Raw genomic sequence first — 15,269 nt, 5'->3', positions numbered from 1 at the left:
GTCCAGATGGGCCTGCCTGCATCCAGATGCAAGGGCTTCTCCAGCATCATGGACATGGAGTCATTTTGTTATCACCTCAGCCCCTTCTCAGAAGCTGTGGCCAATGTTCCTGCCCCTTTCCTCTCCAGAAGACAATGGAATTATTTTCTGCAAGCACTCCTGCAAATCATAAGGGGAAAACTGGCTTGAGCAGCAGAACAAGCAGGATCCAGTGCAGACTGCAAGACCTTTTGCTGCTGGGGCAATGCCTGCTGATCCTTGACATTTTGCAAAGAGAGATGGTGATGTGGCAGTGCAGCCAAAGCAAGGGCTTTGTGAAAGGACAGGAGATGGGTTTGGCTGCTCAGGAAACCACAGCTCCCTTCCCACAACTGCAGGTGCTGATAGAGGGCTGGGCAGCTCCCCACTAGCACTGTCCCAGAGCACTGCCTGGTGTGTGGGCAGGAGGAGGCAGAGCAGCAGGAGAGCAAACACTGGAAGATCTGCAGGTGAGTCAGAGTGTTCACAGGGGCCTGGTTGCTCATGGAAGACACATCTGTGCACAGGAAGCTCCTTTCTCATGTTTCATGCTCCTACCCTCCAAATCTAACAGAGGGCTTAGCTGGGTAAGAGCATATTCAGGGAGATTCTTCCAGCACATGATTTGTCCGGGTTGAGCTGAGTGTGGGTATACTGGGACACAAACACTGCAGAGGCATGGCTTTTACAGTGGTGAGGGCAGCAATGCTGCCCCAGTGGAGAAGGCATTGCTGTGAAGAGGCACATCAGTCAGATTCTCCCCACTATGGAAGAGAACAAGGAGAGCAAAAGGGCCAAAATATCATCTGCTGGCCTCCAAGGACAAGATGGCAGTAGGTGTGGAATTCATTTCTCCCTTCCACCATCCCAGGGAGGAGCTGCAGAGCTCAGAGGGTGCTGGAGGGTCTGGTAGGGGATATCAGTTTTGCTGTAAATGCTGCTTGTGTGGGAAGAAAAGCAATGTGTAGATGCATGCCTGCTTGTACCCACACCCCTTGGTTCTCCCCCTCCAGGTGATGGAGGTCCTTGCCCTGACCCTGGTTACACTTCTGGCTCTGCTGCCGCCAGCCCAGCCCTGCTCCTCAGAGATGAACAAGGTCAAGGACCTCCTGGAGGTGAACTGTACGGGACAGGCTCTCAGCGCAGTGCCCCTAGACCTGCCTGCAGACACAGGCATCCTGCTGCTCAGTGACAATCGCCTGGAGTCCCTCTCCACCACTGCCTTTCTGTCCCTCACCCAGCTTCAGGACATTGACCTGGCCAACAATGGGCTGGTGGCTCTGCACACGGGGCCGCTGCTGCTGTCCCTGAAGGAGCTGACCCTCTCCCACAATGCACTGGCAGCCCTACCTGTCCTGGAGGGCCTGCCTGCACTCACCCACCTGGCTGTGGCTCACAACAGCCTGGAGACGTTGGCCCCAGGGGCTTTCCGCACAGTGCCAGAGCTGCAGAACCTGGACTTGCGAGGGAACAAGATGCAGCAGCTGCCCCAGGAGGCCTTTGCAGGGCTGAAGGCACTCAAGGAGTTAGACCTCTCGGACAATCTCCTGAAGGAGCTACCCAAGGAGTTGCTGCAGGACCTGAAGAAGTTGGAGACCCTCTGGCTCTCAGGGAACCAGCTGCAGACCCTGCCAACTGACTTTTTCCCAAAGGGGCACTTCTTCATGTATGTTTTCCTCACTGAGAATCCCTGGCATTGCAACTGTGACCTGCACTACCTCCAGACCTGGATCCAGAAGAATGCTGACATTGTTTATCAGCCAGAGCGGGGTCTGGAGGAAACAAAGGTGGAGGTCGCACCTGAGAAGGTACTGTGCCACAGCCCTGCTGAGCATAGTCAAAAGCCCATCATTCACTTTAAGCTTAACTGCAGCATTGTGGAGGATGCAGATGAGGAAGGAGGGGATGAATATAATTATGAGGAAGAAACAAGAGAGAAAGCTACCATGACCACCTTCCCCCCACATCCATTCATCCCCAAAGAGCACACTACCATGCCCTGTGCTATTACCTCATCTTGCCTTCCTACCCTTATTACCACAAGATCTCCCCTCACCAGACCTTCCCTCAGCACCCCTTGTACCTCCACCCTTTCCCCAAACCCTTTGCTTGTGGTGCTGACAAGCATCAGAGCTCCCAGCACCACCATTCCTGTACCAGCCAGTCTCACTATGACACCCACACAGACCCCCAGTACTGCCACCATTCTCACGGCTGCTACCACCATCACCCTGCACAGACCTGCCACCTTTGACAATGCCACTTCACTGCCAACAGCTATGAGCAACAGCCCTTCTAGCACCAGTGGCCATCCCCAAACCACCCTTGCTGGCAACAGTATCTATGGCAGTCTCATGGGGTCCACTGGCACATTTCCCACCACTTCCACAGCAGTGCCTTCCACTGCCATGCTAGAGGCCTCTTCCATTGTCACATCTCCATGTCCAACTCTGATGTCAGCCAACACCATGCTTTCCACTCATGCCCCAACACTACCACCTCCCATGGACACCACACACTTCACCCAACCTGCATGTTCCCCCCTACCTGCTCCTCCTCCCCTCTGCCCATGCTCGATCCCAGGACAGGCTGTACCTGTGCTGCGTTTGCAGGCAGGTGGGGAGGCTCTGCAGTGGGGGCAGTGGGTGCTGAGGCACTGCTGCCTGTTGCACTGGGTGCTCTATCTGGCTTCCTTGGCTCTGCTGGTCCTGACCATGCTGGCTCTAGCAGGTTGGCTGACATGGATGTGTCTGGTGGGGCAACCCTCCTGGCACCAGTCCCTGCAGACCCAAGAGGTGCTGTATCCATTGCTGGAATGGAGGGAGTCAACAGGAAACCCTATGATGCATCTCAGCAGCTTCAAAATCCCCCTCCAGCAACCTAAATTCTGTACAATCAAGGAAGTGGAGTTGTGCCCTGAGGTTACCTACTGCACAATTAAAGATCTGGGGATACAGCGCAGTCGTCCTGCAAGCTACTCCTTCTGCACAACAAAGGAGTTGTGGGTTCACCAGTCCGCTGCATGCATTAGTCAAGCCTTTCTCCAGGAAGCTGATGGTCACAGACCTTAGCTTCCTGAGGACCCCATCTGCTTACAGCCTAGACAGGGGTGTTGAGACTATCGGTGATGTCAGAGTGAAATATGCAGGTAACACCATGTAAATGTGTTACACATATGTGTACACTCAGAGAAAGAGATTGAGAGTCATGGCTCTGTTTTATATGCTTTGTTTTACAAGGAAAAGTTCTGCTTGCCTAGGAGGAAGCTATCTAGCTCCTTCCTCTAGTATTCTCAAACAACCTGAAGTTTCCAGAGCTTGGGTATTTGGCAGAGGAAGATAATGTCCTAAACTGGTCATTGATAGTCCGGGGCTGCCACTGCCTGGTTTTGGGGTGATTGAGGGCAAGCAGAACTTATGTTGTGCTCTGTCGCAACTGCTTCTGCTCAAATTATGCACACAAAGATGCAATACACTTTCCACTCAGTGCCAGGTTCTTAATCACATAATAAATACTCTGTGCCTGAATTTAAAAGGGGTGCTGGTTTGATTTCACTGGACCTGCCACAAGTCCTGGTATTTGGAATAGTGAAGGCAGGGAAGAAAAGTCCATGGAATGTCAGAATCCTAGAATATCCTGAGTTGGCAGGGTCCCCTGAGGATCAAGTCCAATTCCTGGCCCTGCACAGACACCACAACAATCCCACTCTGTGCCTGAGAGCATTGTCTAAACGCTCCTGGAGCTCTGGCAGCCTTGGAGCTGTGACCATTCCCTGGGGAGCCTGTTCAGTGCCTGACCACCCTCTGGGGGAAGAACTTTTTCCTAATATTGTTTCATTGGGATGCCTCCATGAGGGGGGCACATGAGGGTCCTGCCCCAGGTCCCAGAGAGCAGAGATCAAAGCTGCCCTCTGCCTCCCCTCAGGAGAGGTCTCCATGATGAGGTCTCCCCTTGATGTCCTCCAGACTGAATATGTCAAGTGCCCTCAACTGCTACTCATACCCTTCCCCTCTAGACCCTTCCCCATTTCTGTGGCCTCCTTTGGATACTCTTTAACAGCTTTAGATGCTTTGTGTATTCTGGCATTCAAAACTGCACACTTACACTCCTATTCCTGACTTTGGCCCCAAACCCTGTGGTACTGAATCACACGGGAAAAAGCATTGCACTGGCAGGTAATAAGGAAAGTGCAAGTGTTGGTGCTTCTGCATGACCCCTTATGGGATGGCCAGATATGGAGGAATAGGGTGGGAGGCTTTGAAGTGCAACAGATTGCAAGGGATTATACTTAGATAAAGCACTCCAGAGCTGGCCAAACTTTGTGACCACCTGTCTAGATGTCATTCTAACATTTTGGGAGGTGTGAGAACACGGCAACAGTCACCATTGGTGGGGGTCGAATGGCTCACTCCAGAACTCATGCATAAATGCAGCAGCTGGATCCTATGAATCGTTTTTCCAGCCTGAAATGCAGTTCCAGTTCTAATTGCCCCAAACATATTGTCAAACTGCTGTGAGTCAGCGTGGCCTTCTGCTAGATTAACTGCTGGAGTGTCCACAGGTGGGAACATGTGCCTGTGCTTGGCCAGCATGAGTATGTATGCTGGTGAAGGTCTGGTGTGCAAGTGTGTCCGTGGACATATACATACTACGTTTGTAAGGAGGCACTTGTCTGACTGTTAATCCTGTCCTCTAACCACACCATCCTCTCTATCCCTGTTCCCTGAGAAAACAATGAGGCAAGCAGCTCCAGTGCTGGCACAGTTTGAAGGCCCCAAAAGTGGGGCACAGACATCTGGGGAGCAGAGCTGTGGAAAAAAATCTGTGTATCTTGGTGGACAGAAAGGTGAACAAGGTCCAGCAGTGCACCGGGCAGCAAAGGGAGGGCAACAAAACTTGAACTGGGTTAACAGAGACAGGGCCAGCAGGCCAAGGGAAGTGATTATCCCCTTCTCCTCAGAACTTTTTAGACTACAATTTTTTGTCTTCTACACATCTGAAGCCACCCAGTTCTCTCCCCACAGGCATTACTGGTATCCCAGTATTTCTCAGAATCCCATTACCTTTGTCTCTCCTTGCAACTCCTCCCTGGAATTCTCCCACCTCTTCACACAACAAGCACTCCAGGTCACTCCAGGAATCCAAGACCTCTCAAAACCACCTAGGAACCCCAAAGCCCCCAGAAACCCCTATTCTACCCCACCATCAACCCCCACAAATCCTGGCACCCCCAGGACTTTATTCCCTCAGGATCCCCTATGCACCTCAAGACCCCTCTCAGTTCTGAGACACACATAAACGCACTCGTGCCCAGTGAACGCAGGCACACAGAGTCCCAGTGCCCAGCATCACCTACCCAGGACACTCAGGTCACTGGTCTCCTGCTCTCTCGTTCCTTGTGAGAAGCACCTGGATGTCTGGGTTCTCCACCAGAAACAACAAGACCCAGACCCAGAGAGACAGATCAGGAAGCACTTTTATTCAACCCAAGTGTGGGGGGAAATTGAGGGATTCCTAGCTCCCAGTGAAGGGCTCAGACAAGGGGATTGAATATTCCTGGAAGCAGAGGGCTTCATGTGGGGAAGCTTTATGTTCCACAGGTTCACAACAGTCTAGGTCATGTATCCTGAGGGTGAAGGGTTGCTGGAAACCACAGAAGGTACCCACTCTGGGAGAGGGATCTGGACACTTTTGTCCCTTAGAGGTACCCATGGATGCTACCTGCATATCCCATGGGGTGCAGAGAGTATATCCTAAACATTATTGGGAGTTTCAGTTGATCTCAAGGGGTCCTTAAGGCAGCTGGGGGCACGCAAGGCAGAGGGTACAGTGAGAACACAGGCTTGTAGGTCAGTATAGGCATGGGGCAATGTGCCTCGGGTGATCCAGCGCCGGGTACCCGGCTGGTAGGCGTGGATCAAGTGTGTGTCCTGGTAGGTCTCATGACTGTACCCTCCCAGTACAAGCAGCTCCCCTCCCAGCACAGCTGCACCCCCAACTACGTGTGCACGGGGGAGAGGGCTAAGGAGGACCCAGATGTTCTGCTTGGGGCTGTAGACCTCAAATGTCAGCTGGTCCTTGTAGCCAGTCTGCCCAGCCCGCTGACACAGGCCCCCAGCCACATAGAGCTGCCCACCTGCCTCCTCCATGACATGGCCAGCTCGGTGACCATTCATGGGGGCCAGGAGTGTGACAGGTGCACCTGGGACATAGCGGAGCAAGGATGCCTGACACTGGTATGCTTCATCACACCCACCCGACACGTAGAGCTCACCATCCAGGGCACACGCCGCATGCCCACACAGAGCCATTGGCAGGGGCTGGCACCTCCTGGGCAGGGAGAGAGGGAGAGGTGAAGGACAGGTTAAGCAGGGCTGTCCTGCAGTGACTGATTACTTAGGGGTTCCCTGGTAAGCCCTTCATTGACCACTCAGCAGGCAACACTTGCCGACACCCAATGAGCCTCAGTGGACAACATCAGCTGACACAGAATGGATGCCCCACAGATGGGGCCATCACTGTTCAACACTTTGTAGTCGCCACACCATTGGTCAACCACAGTGGGCTCCATTAAAGGGCAACATTGGCCATCAACCCATGAACATTATGCCGATGAGAGGAATCAAACTACTTATCTCATTGGCAGATGGCCAACAAGACCTGCAATGAACACACTGCCCATGTGTTCATTGCAAAAAACTCATTTGCCACCCACTAGGTAACACTGGCCAACACCCAGTCCCCAAGGGACATGGTTGTTCAACACCCAGTAGACCTCTCTCAAATACCACTGCAGGTCCATTCTCCACCGGAGGCTTAGTGACACAAAGCACCCAGTGGGCACCATGGCCAAGACAAGGGGCTCTGAGAAAAAAGGAAAACTAGGTGTCAGCTGGAGCAGCCTCACCTCCAGGTGTCATTGGCCAGGTCGTAGCACTCCACAGTATCTGTGCAGTAGAGCTCTCCTGAGCTGCCCCCCAGGGCATAGATGAAATTACCAAGTGCCACAGCAGCAAAGTAGCTCCGTCCACATGTCATACTGGCCAGACGCTCCCAGGAATCATCCATAGGCTGGTACCTGGGTTTGAAAGGCAAAGGGGCAAGAGACTACCTGTTACCTACAACACCATGAGCTGATGTTGGCACTGCTGAGGGCAACAACCCATCTACAACTTGCCAGTCCCATAATGCCTTGGGACTTGGTCACATGGTCACCTTGCATGGGAATATCCCCTCCTTCTGGACAATATCAAACCTGTAATGTCCTGGGGCATCTCCAGATAGAAGCCTCCCACTCCTACTCCCAAAAAGCCTGTAATACCCCAGAGTAGGAGGACACCTCTGAGTCCTACACCCAACCCTTCCCAGAATGTCTTGGAGCCACTTGACCAGCTGCAATGCCACAATGTCTTGGATCCACGGGGCAGCTCTAACTCTTGCTCTAGCAATACATCCCACAATGTCCAGGTGCCACATGCCAAGTCCAAGTCCTCTGTAGCTCTCACCTGTAGACACTGGCTAAGGTGTCATGGACCCCGTAGTAGTGCTTTCCACCCAGGATGTAGAGGTTGTTGCCCACCACAGTTACAGCATGACGGAAGCGTGGGCCATCAGGAAAGTGTCCCAGCGCCCTCCACTCAACCTGCTTCACCAGCCCCACAGCACTGAGGTAGCGGTCTGCAAACCAGAGGTGTCTGCTGGGCTTCCGGGCAGTCAGGTTGTTCTTTACTTTGTCTCCACCACAAACCACCAACACCTCTTGCAAGGAACGTACCCGGCATGGCAGCTGGGCCGTGGGGGTGAAACTTGCTACCATGAGCTCGCGAAGGACCTTTGGGTCAGCTACCCCTGCAGTCACAGATGGGACCTTCTTCAGCTCCAGGCTGGACATGAGGGCAAAACGAACAGATGACAGGATCTCTTTGGCTATATCCTCCTGGCCATCTCCATTGGCCATAAGCCACCGAGATGCTGCTTCCAAGGCTTCCAGTTCATGGAGGACATTGAGACCATCAGAGCGGAGGAGGCGGATGAGAAGATGTGCAGGAAGATCCAGGAAGGCTGGTGTAACCACCACACAGGGAAAGGTGGCCAAGATGTAGTTCTCTGCTACATGGACCACCTCATCCAACCCATAGTCCACAGCAAAGGCGAGCACGTCAGGGACAGTTTCTGGGGTCAGGCCATGGGTGAAAACATCCAGGCAGAGAGTGAGGAGCCCCCAGGCCTGGTAGCGCAGGGAGGTCTCAGCTGCCTCCAAGACCATGGGCCATGGCCCTGCTACAGCTCCTGTGTAGGCAAAGGAGAGGAGGAGACGCAGCTCCGCTGGGGACAGCCCCGTGACCAGCGGGTTGGCAGGGTCATGGGTGGCTTCTCGCATGGGGCAGGTGAAAAGGGCCCGGAAGAAGTCACAGGAGCAGCTCAGGGCCAGTCGCTGAACTAGGAGGAAGGAGGAATAATGGTGGGAAGTAGCAGGGAACCCTCTGCAGTGTGCAGCCCCTGGAACTCAGGTGTCCTGGTCCCATGCCCATTAAAGTCCCAGCTCTGCCAAAGGTGCCCTGCAGGCACCTCTAGAGCCTGATCCCCACCTGGAGCTGCAGTCCTATCATCCCCACCAGAGGACTTGGCTGTCCCAGAGCACCCTGTCCCACTCCTCAACCCTTCATAGGGACCCCCACCTCCTGCCCACCTGGGATGACTTCATTCCCTGCCTGGAGCTGGAGGTCACAGCCCACACCATTGGCATGGAGCTGCTCCATGGCTCTTAGTGTTTCCCACTGCTCCTCCAGGGGCTTAGGACCTTCTTCCTGGTGATCAATCTCCAGACGCAGGGCACAGGCAGCCACCAGCCGGGGGGCACCCAGGGCCCGGGCAGCCTCCTCCACCTCTTTCACCTGGCCATGGGGCACAATTCCCCCATAGGCAAAGGTGAGCACAGCCCGCCAGCCCCACAGTGTGGCCCCAGGTGGCAGGGGAACATGGGGGAGAGGATCTTGGCAGACTTGTCTGGTCCTGCCCTCCAGGAAGCGGTGGAAGAAGGAGCTGATAGAGGCCAGGACCACAGCATGGGCCATGTCACCCTCTGGGCCCACGGTCACATCCACCAGCTGTCCTGTGGTGCGGAGATGGTCAGCCACAGCCAGGAAGTGTCCAGCATGAGCCCCATCCCGCAGGTTCCACTGGTCTGGGGCCGGCCCCTCTGCAACCCACATCTCGCCTGTGGAAACACATGGAACAGGGTGTGAGGGAGCTGTCTTACAGCTGGAGCCTCTGGCCCATGGCAGGAGTACTGGTTGGGGACATGGGGTCTTGCTACTGGCACTGCCACATAGCAAAGCCACCGGATCCACCACCAAAGCCTCTACCCCACAGCCAGGGCCACCATGCTCTGCTACTGCTCCATTACTGAATTTGATGCTTCTTGGCAAAGCTGCAGCTCCATAGGTGAGAACAACATCCCATTTCACTGCCCCATAGCTGAGCTTGATCTCACCTGCTTCATCTCTGAACCATTAGCATGAAGCTACTGACCCACAGACAATGCTGCTGCCCCACATAGCTCAGGCCACTGTCACCACTCAGAGCTTCAGTCCTATAGCACACACAACCACACCCTTCCTCAGCCATTGCCCCATAGCTGAAATTACTGATGGTCCAACAAGCAACCAAGCTGCTGGCCCCCACTGAAGTGCCTGCCACTCCTGCTCGGTGCATGGTAGTGCCTGCTGTGCACTGCCTGTCGTGTGTCACACTGTCTGTCACACATTGTGATGCGTTATCCTGCAATGTTGTCTGCAATGTCACATGTCATGCTCCCCTGCACTGCATACTGTCGAGGTGTGCTGATTATCATGATATTACTGCCACCCCTTGCCCCCACCGTGTTGCTTGTCCTCGCTCAGGCCATGCACTGCAGCCCCGTGAAGCGCTTGCTGTATTCCGTGCCCCTGCATTACTGTGTGGCCTGTTAGGCTGTGCCATGCACTTGTCCCCCTTACCGCCTGCTGCTGCTCTGCAGAACTTCTGTGACCCCTTAGGAATGTGCCTGGGTAATTATAGACTGGACAGAACACGTGGCCGCAGCCAGGAGCTGGGAGAGGCTCAGACAGAGGGAGGTCCAAGGCCCCAGAGTCCCCAGGCTGGGACAGTGGTCACTGAATTCTCTGAGGACAGGCAGCAGGGCCAGCTGAAGCTGACAGGAGCTCTGTAAACCCTGTGCTACCCTGGGCAGGTACTGGTGGGGACCCCTGGCCCCTCAGGCCCCTCTATAAACCTTGATCTTCTCCAGAGCACAGGGTGAAGCAGAACCCCCTCCCAAGCTTTCGGGTAGGAAACAGACAATTGCCTACTCCCCCACTCCCATTACAGGGTAGATAGGTCCACCACCACCTGCTGTGCTCCTGAGAGCTGTGCTGTGTTACTGACTCCCAAAGAGTTGGGGGTCTCACGTCCAGGAGGATACCAGCCCCTTGGCTCAGCCTCAAGTGCCCCCAGGAGCACCCCGCAAACACCCAGGACCCCAGCAGCCCACACAGAGCACATACCAGAGGAACACAGCCTGCCATGGCTGCGACTGTGTCCCAGTACCACTGTCCCTCCCTCTGCTGTCCTCTAGTGCTCCAATCTCATCTTGTCCCCTCCCCTCGGATCCCATGTTCCCCTCTCCCATGCACCTGCGTCTCCCATGTCCACATTCCCCGTCTCTGTAACTCATGCACCTATCCCCTAAAGTCCCATCTCTGTACCACACTGTTCCCACATGTCCAGTTGAATTCTGTGTCCCCAAAAATGTTCTCACATCCTCTACAAGTCCATTTTTCAGCACTTACCTATCCTGCTTGCGATTTTTTTTCTATCTAGTTAGAATTTCCCTATCTTGTTATTTCTCATCCTTCACAGCACACCTGAGCCTCCACTTTCTGTAGCCACAAAGTAGTGAAAAAGTGCTATCACATCAAATCTTGACCTTTTCTCCAGGCAAAATGATCCAGTTCTCACCTCTCTTTGTGCATCCTGTGCCTCCATGCTCTCCATCTCTGTAGTGGGTTTGCAGGACACACTTGTTTGTTCATAGAAAAGTCAACCAGATATAGCTATAAGCAACCTGCTCCAGTTCTCAGCTGGCATTCAGGGGTCCCTTCCAGCCTCAGATATTCCTCACTTAGACCCTGAAGCACTTAGCTCTAGACCTTCTGAAATGCTTTTCGGAGAAAAAGGCTCTCCAGGCTCTCAAACACATTGTGAGCAACCCACGACCTCCTCCCTACCCCACCTTCCCTATCTTCAGCTCAGAGCCAAGCACTTCTTCAGAAGCTTTGGCTCCAGACCCTCACTGATGGGCTCAGTGCAGTGTAATTCCACACCTTGTCAAGAAGCCCAACAAGGCCCACTTAACTACAAGAACCTCACCAAAGCTACAGCATAGTGCTCACACTTGAGTACCCAATACTGAGACATGGAGGCCAAGTAACTTGTGCACAGAAATCGCACCCAGACCAGAACATGCTGCTTCCTCTTCAGCAGCTCCAGCTTTCTGCTCCTTAGCCCAGATGCCAGGAAAAAGCCGCATGACACCACCATGTTGTGACAACTGCTGATTGGACCAAATCTTTATTACATGACGTCCTAAGTACATACAGCATTTGGAAGCCAGCTCACAGGGGGAAAGGTGGCTTTTATAGCTTGGGAGGTCCTGTCAGTCTCCAGCCCTCCTTGTTGCCGATCTTCATGAGAGCTGCAGTGATTCCGAGCCCCAGACATGCTGTGGTGCCAGTGAGGTAACTGTGAGCTGAAGAAAACACATCAAACCAGAAAAGATCCATTAAGGCACAAGTCCTTTGCAATAGATCTTGATACACTGCCATTTTTCATAAATCCTTTGACCATCAGCAACATTGTTTGGCCAGAGGAACTGGAAAAGTGACGTGACCTTTTTATAAAATTGACTTCTCATGCTTATGGCTTGCAATTTGAAATATCAATTTCAGTAATCCACTGCCCCATCCCCTTAAGTGGCAATCTTAAATGGCTCATTTGAGTGACAAAAATAGCAATCACTGCTTTGAAATCTCATCAGCTCACAACCAGGACAAGTAAAGATTAATTAAAATAATTAATTAAGTAAGTAAAGATTAATATTTCACCACAATTACAACTTTAAAAAAATCCCTCACTTCTTTAGGTTCGAGGATGAACGTCTAAAGAAAATAGAGTTGTGTCAGTATCTGCAGGAGCTGTTTAAGCCTTACAAAGGGCTATAGGAGCAACAGCAGCAGGACACAGTTTGTCCCTCAGACTATGTGACGAATTCACAAGGCAAATACTAGATTGTACTTGCTGTCTAAAATAAATCACACTTGTTGCCAAGAAAACATGGATTTCTACAACTATATTTTTCCTATCCTGCAATTTTAAGGTACAACTGGTAGCTCTAACTGGCAGTACTGAGCGAGCTCTCCTTTCATTCTGTATATCAGTTCATGTCCCATTTGGTATCCTCCCCTCCTGCAGCCATATTTATTTTAGCAGGCCCACACAATACCAATGAAACTGGCATGAATAGAGGCTGAGATGAATCATTACCAAAGAAGCCTGACATCAACATTCTCTAACATTTTTCCCCGATTGAAAAGTTTCTAAAGCCAGCCAGGGCACATTTCAATGCAGGCATTGTCCACAGTTACCTCTCACTCCCAAGACAGCTCCTGATGCACAGCCGCCTATGAAATAGTTCAAAGGATCCTCTGGCTCTTCCCGGACTTGGGCACTGAGACAGGTACTTAAGCCAAACACAGCTCCCAGTGTAGCTGTGAAGAAGTAAAAAAAACAAAATCAAAATCCTCAAGGACCAGAGAATTCACACTGAGCACAACTTCAAAATTCACAGTGACTACAATGGCAAATGAAGATCCATTTCCCAGGGACATCCTATCCCAGCTGCTACAGTGAGACTCAGCATTCACTCAGTCCTACCCAGCTTCCCTGGGTTTCTCTCCCTGCACCGCTCTGAGCTGGAGCCTCGGAGCACCCCACACCCACTGCCACCAAAGAGCACCACATGCTGACAGGGTATCCCCTAACAGCCCTTCCCAACAAGGCATGGGGCAACCCTGACAGCTGGGGGTAATGGAGGGGAGCAGTGGTGTCTGTGCAGCCACTTCCCCAGCTTTGCCTGGACTCTGCACTGTAACTCAGCCCTCAAGTCCCTCTGAAGCCACCTCACAGCACCAGGCAGAGCAACCCCAAGGGCTCTGCTCTCCCTGTACATTGCTAGTCCTGGCACTTTCCTCCTCTTCCTGGGGCTCACAATGATTACTGGATAGCAGGAAAATGAATTGAGTTTGTAAATTATTCTTGTTTGTAAACTGACTTTGAAATGAAAAATTTTGAATTGAACTAAGAAACTACAAAGTAAAGCACCCTGTCCACTGAATTACACACTTCATCCCATCAGACCCTACACTGATATAATTGCAAACTTTGGCAAAGAGCTGTGTCAAGAAAAGCTGGGTTTGTATCTAATGTAAACCATTGATCATGAAACATGAATCTGTCTACCAGTCAGCATCTGCAGATTTCAATTCATCTTTCTTGGGAACAACAAAAATATCCAGGTTAAAATTTTTCAATCCCTATATAAAACCAGCAGCTCCTGTTACAAACCTATGCAGAAAATTAATTATGCTGATGCCAAAATCAACTGAAAAAAGCACTGCAGAAACAAAACCCCCAGACCTAGGACTGCATTTCAACTTTCCTGTTCTCCCTGCTTTGGACCAAGGTATCTGTAGGCAAAATGCACAGCTTGAGGCCATGAGGTGTGGCTCCTGAACAGCAGGCAGGACAAACCCTTCCTCAGGTATGAAACTGAGGATCCAATATGCCTGTTAAGGATTAAGGGATTTATTGAAATCACAGTTGATTACATGATCCAGTGCCTTCATAACGATCTCAGCTCATTAGAGGAGATGCCAGATCCTGGTTTAGAGTCAAAACTACTCAAAAACGCAAACCTGGACTCACTGTGCCCCATCTCAGAGCACCAGCACTTGGGGAGAGGCAGAGTTGGCACAAACCATTGAATTAGACTGAAAAGCAAAAATCTGGTAAGAGGAAAACAGCACTTGACAAGGGACAGAGTGAGCTTCAACCATGCAGCCCCTTCAGCTCCCTGCTCCTCTCTTCAGCATCCACTTTCTCTTCCAAAGACATTTCAAGACAACTGCATAGTTTCTCCTTGTCTGTAGAACATGACGGGGAAAATCCCACGTTTATTTTCCTTTTGCCACCAAAAATATTACATTGTTCTTTAGCAAATGCACTTTATTAAATGCAATGCCTAAATATATTAAGCAAAAACCTAAATTTGCTTATACTATGTTGTTGCCCACAAACTGAGTATTCTAGAAATACAAAAAACTACAATGGACCTTTTACTCTAGAAAAAATATGTTACCTCACCTGCAAATCAAGGATATATCTTTCCATTTCACTGTTCTGCCTCCTGGCTATACAACGACCCAAGCCCAGTGGAAGAGAGAACCACCGAAACCATGCAGGGGCAGAGGCAAAGGCAAAAGTGAGGGCGCAGCCACACCGGGCGCAGGCGAGGCTGGCGTCCCTGCGGAGTTCCATCCTATAGTTACACTGCCGAGGGGCACGGCCCTTACCCATGGTGACACTGTCCGCCGCTGCCGTCTGCAGTGCGGCCAAAGCCGAGCCGGGCCGCAGCAGGATGATGCGATACGCCGCCCCGACCAGGCCTGCAACACAGCACTGCGCGTCACTGGCCGGGCCCGAGCCCAGGCCCCGCTCGGCCGCCCCCCCGTGTGCCTCCCTTTCCCCGGTGCCCACCCGCGGCCGCGCCCACGCGCGTGGCAAGCCAGGTGCGCTGCGGGCACTGCTGCCCCTCGGGCCCGTCCCAATAGCCCGCCATGGCGGCAAGGGCACGACCCAGCTATCGCGAGAGGACAGCGGGGCCCCGCCCCGCAAGGGGGCGAGGCCAGGGATTTTCCCGCGGGCACGCGCGTGACGAGTGCAGCGGCTCCGCCCCGCCCCGCGGGGACCCGGCACCCCCTGGCTGGGCCGGGCCTGTATGCTCCGCGCCAGCCGGGACCCCCGGGCCGGGCCGGGCCTGTATGCTCCGCGCCAGCCGGGACCCCCGGGCCGGGCCGGGACTGTGCGCTCCGCGCCGGCCGCTGCCCGAGCACACCCGCGCCGTCACTGGCCTAAGGGATTTCTGCCTGGTGTTC

General features: G+C 52.8%; 3 protein-coding genes across 3 annotated transcripts; 1 reads left to right on the top strand and 2 right to left on the bottom strand.

Moving 5' to 3' along the window:
* The first annotated feature begins 223 nt into the window (after positions 1-223).
* LOC129131396 (uncharacterized) lies at positions 224-3,552 on the top strand. The gene is given in 3 exon segments (XM_054650382.2): positions 224-488; positions 1,032-3,028; positions 3,030-3,552. Coding segments are annotated over 2 exon segments (2,145 nt in total). The 5' UTR covers positions 224-488; positions 1,032-1,034; the 3' UTR covers positions 3,181-3,552.
* A 1,924-nt stretch (positions 3,553-5,476) lies between these two features.
* Positions 5,477-11,653, bottom strand: KLHL33 (kelch like family member 33). The gene is made up of 5 exons (XM_054650381.2): positions 11,509-11,653; positions 8,708-9,235; positions 7,524-8,457; positions 6,926-7,096; positions 5,477-6,348 (listed from the first exon to the last, which is right to left on the bottom strand). Exons 1-5 carry the CDS (start codon positions 11,651-11,653, stop codon positions 5,772-5,774), a joined length of 2,355 nt encoding a protein of 784 aa, XP_054506356.2. The 3' UTR covers positions 5,477-5,771.
* NDUFA11 (NADH:ubiquinone oxidoreductase subunit A11) lies at positions 11,613-15,031 on the bottom strand. Its single transcript, XM_054650383.2, has 4 exons — positions 14,872-15,031; positions 14,688-14,780; positions 12,702-12,824; positions 11,613-11,806 (listed from the first exon to the last, which is right to left on the bottom strand). The coding sequence occupies exons 1-4, from the start codon at positions 14,951-14,953 to the stop codon at positions 11,694-11,696; spliced, it is 411 nt and encodes a 136-aa protein (XP_054506358.1). The 5' UTR covers positions 14,954-15,031; the 3' UTR covers positions 11,613-11,693.
* Between the last annotated feature and the right edge of the window lie 238 nt (positions 15,032-15,269).

The sequence above is a fragment of the Agelaius phoeniceus genome, chromosome 29, assembly GCF_051311805.1.
Source record: "Agelaius phoeniceus isolate bAgePho1 chromosome 29, bAgePho1.hap1, whole genome shotgun sequence".
In the NCBI taxonomy this organism is placed as follows: domain Eukaryota; kingdom Metazoa; phylum Chordata; class Aves; order Passeriformes; family Icteridae; genus Agelaius; species Agelaius phoeniceus.
Note: the sequence above shows the minus strand (reverse complement) of the source record. Positions and strands in the feature narration are given on the sequence as shown.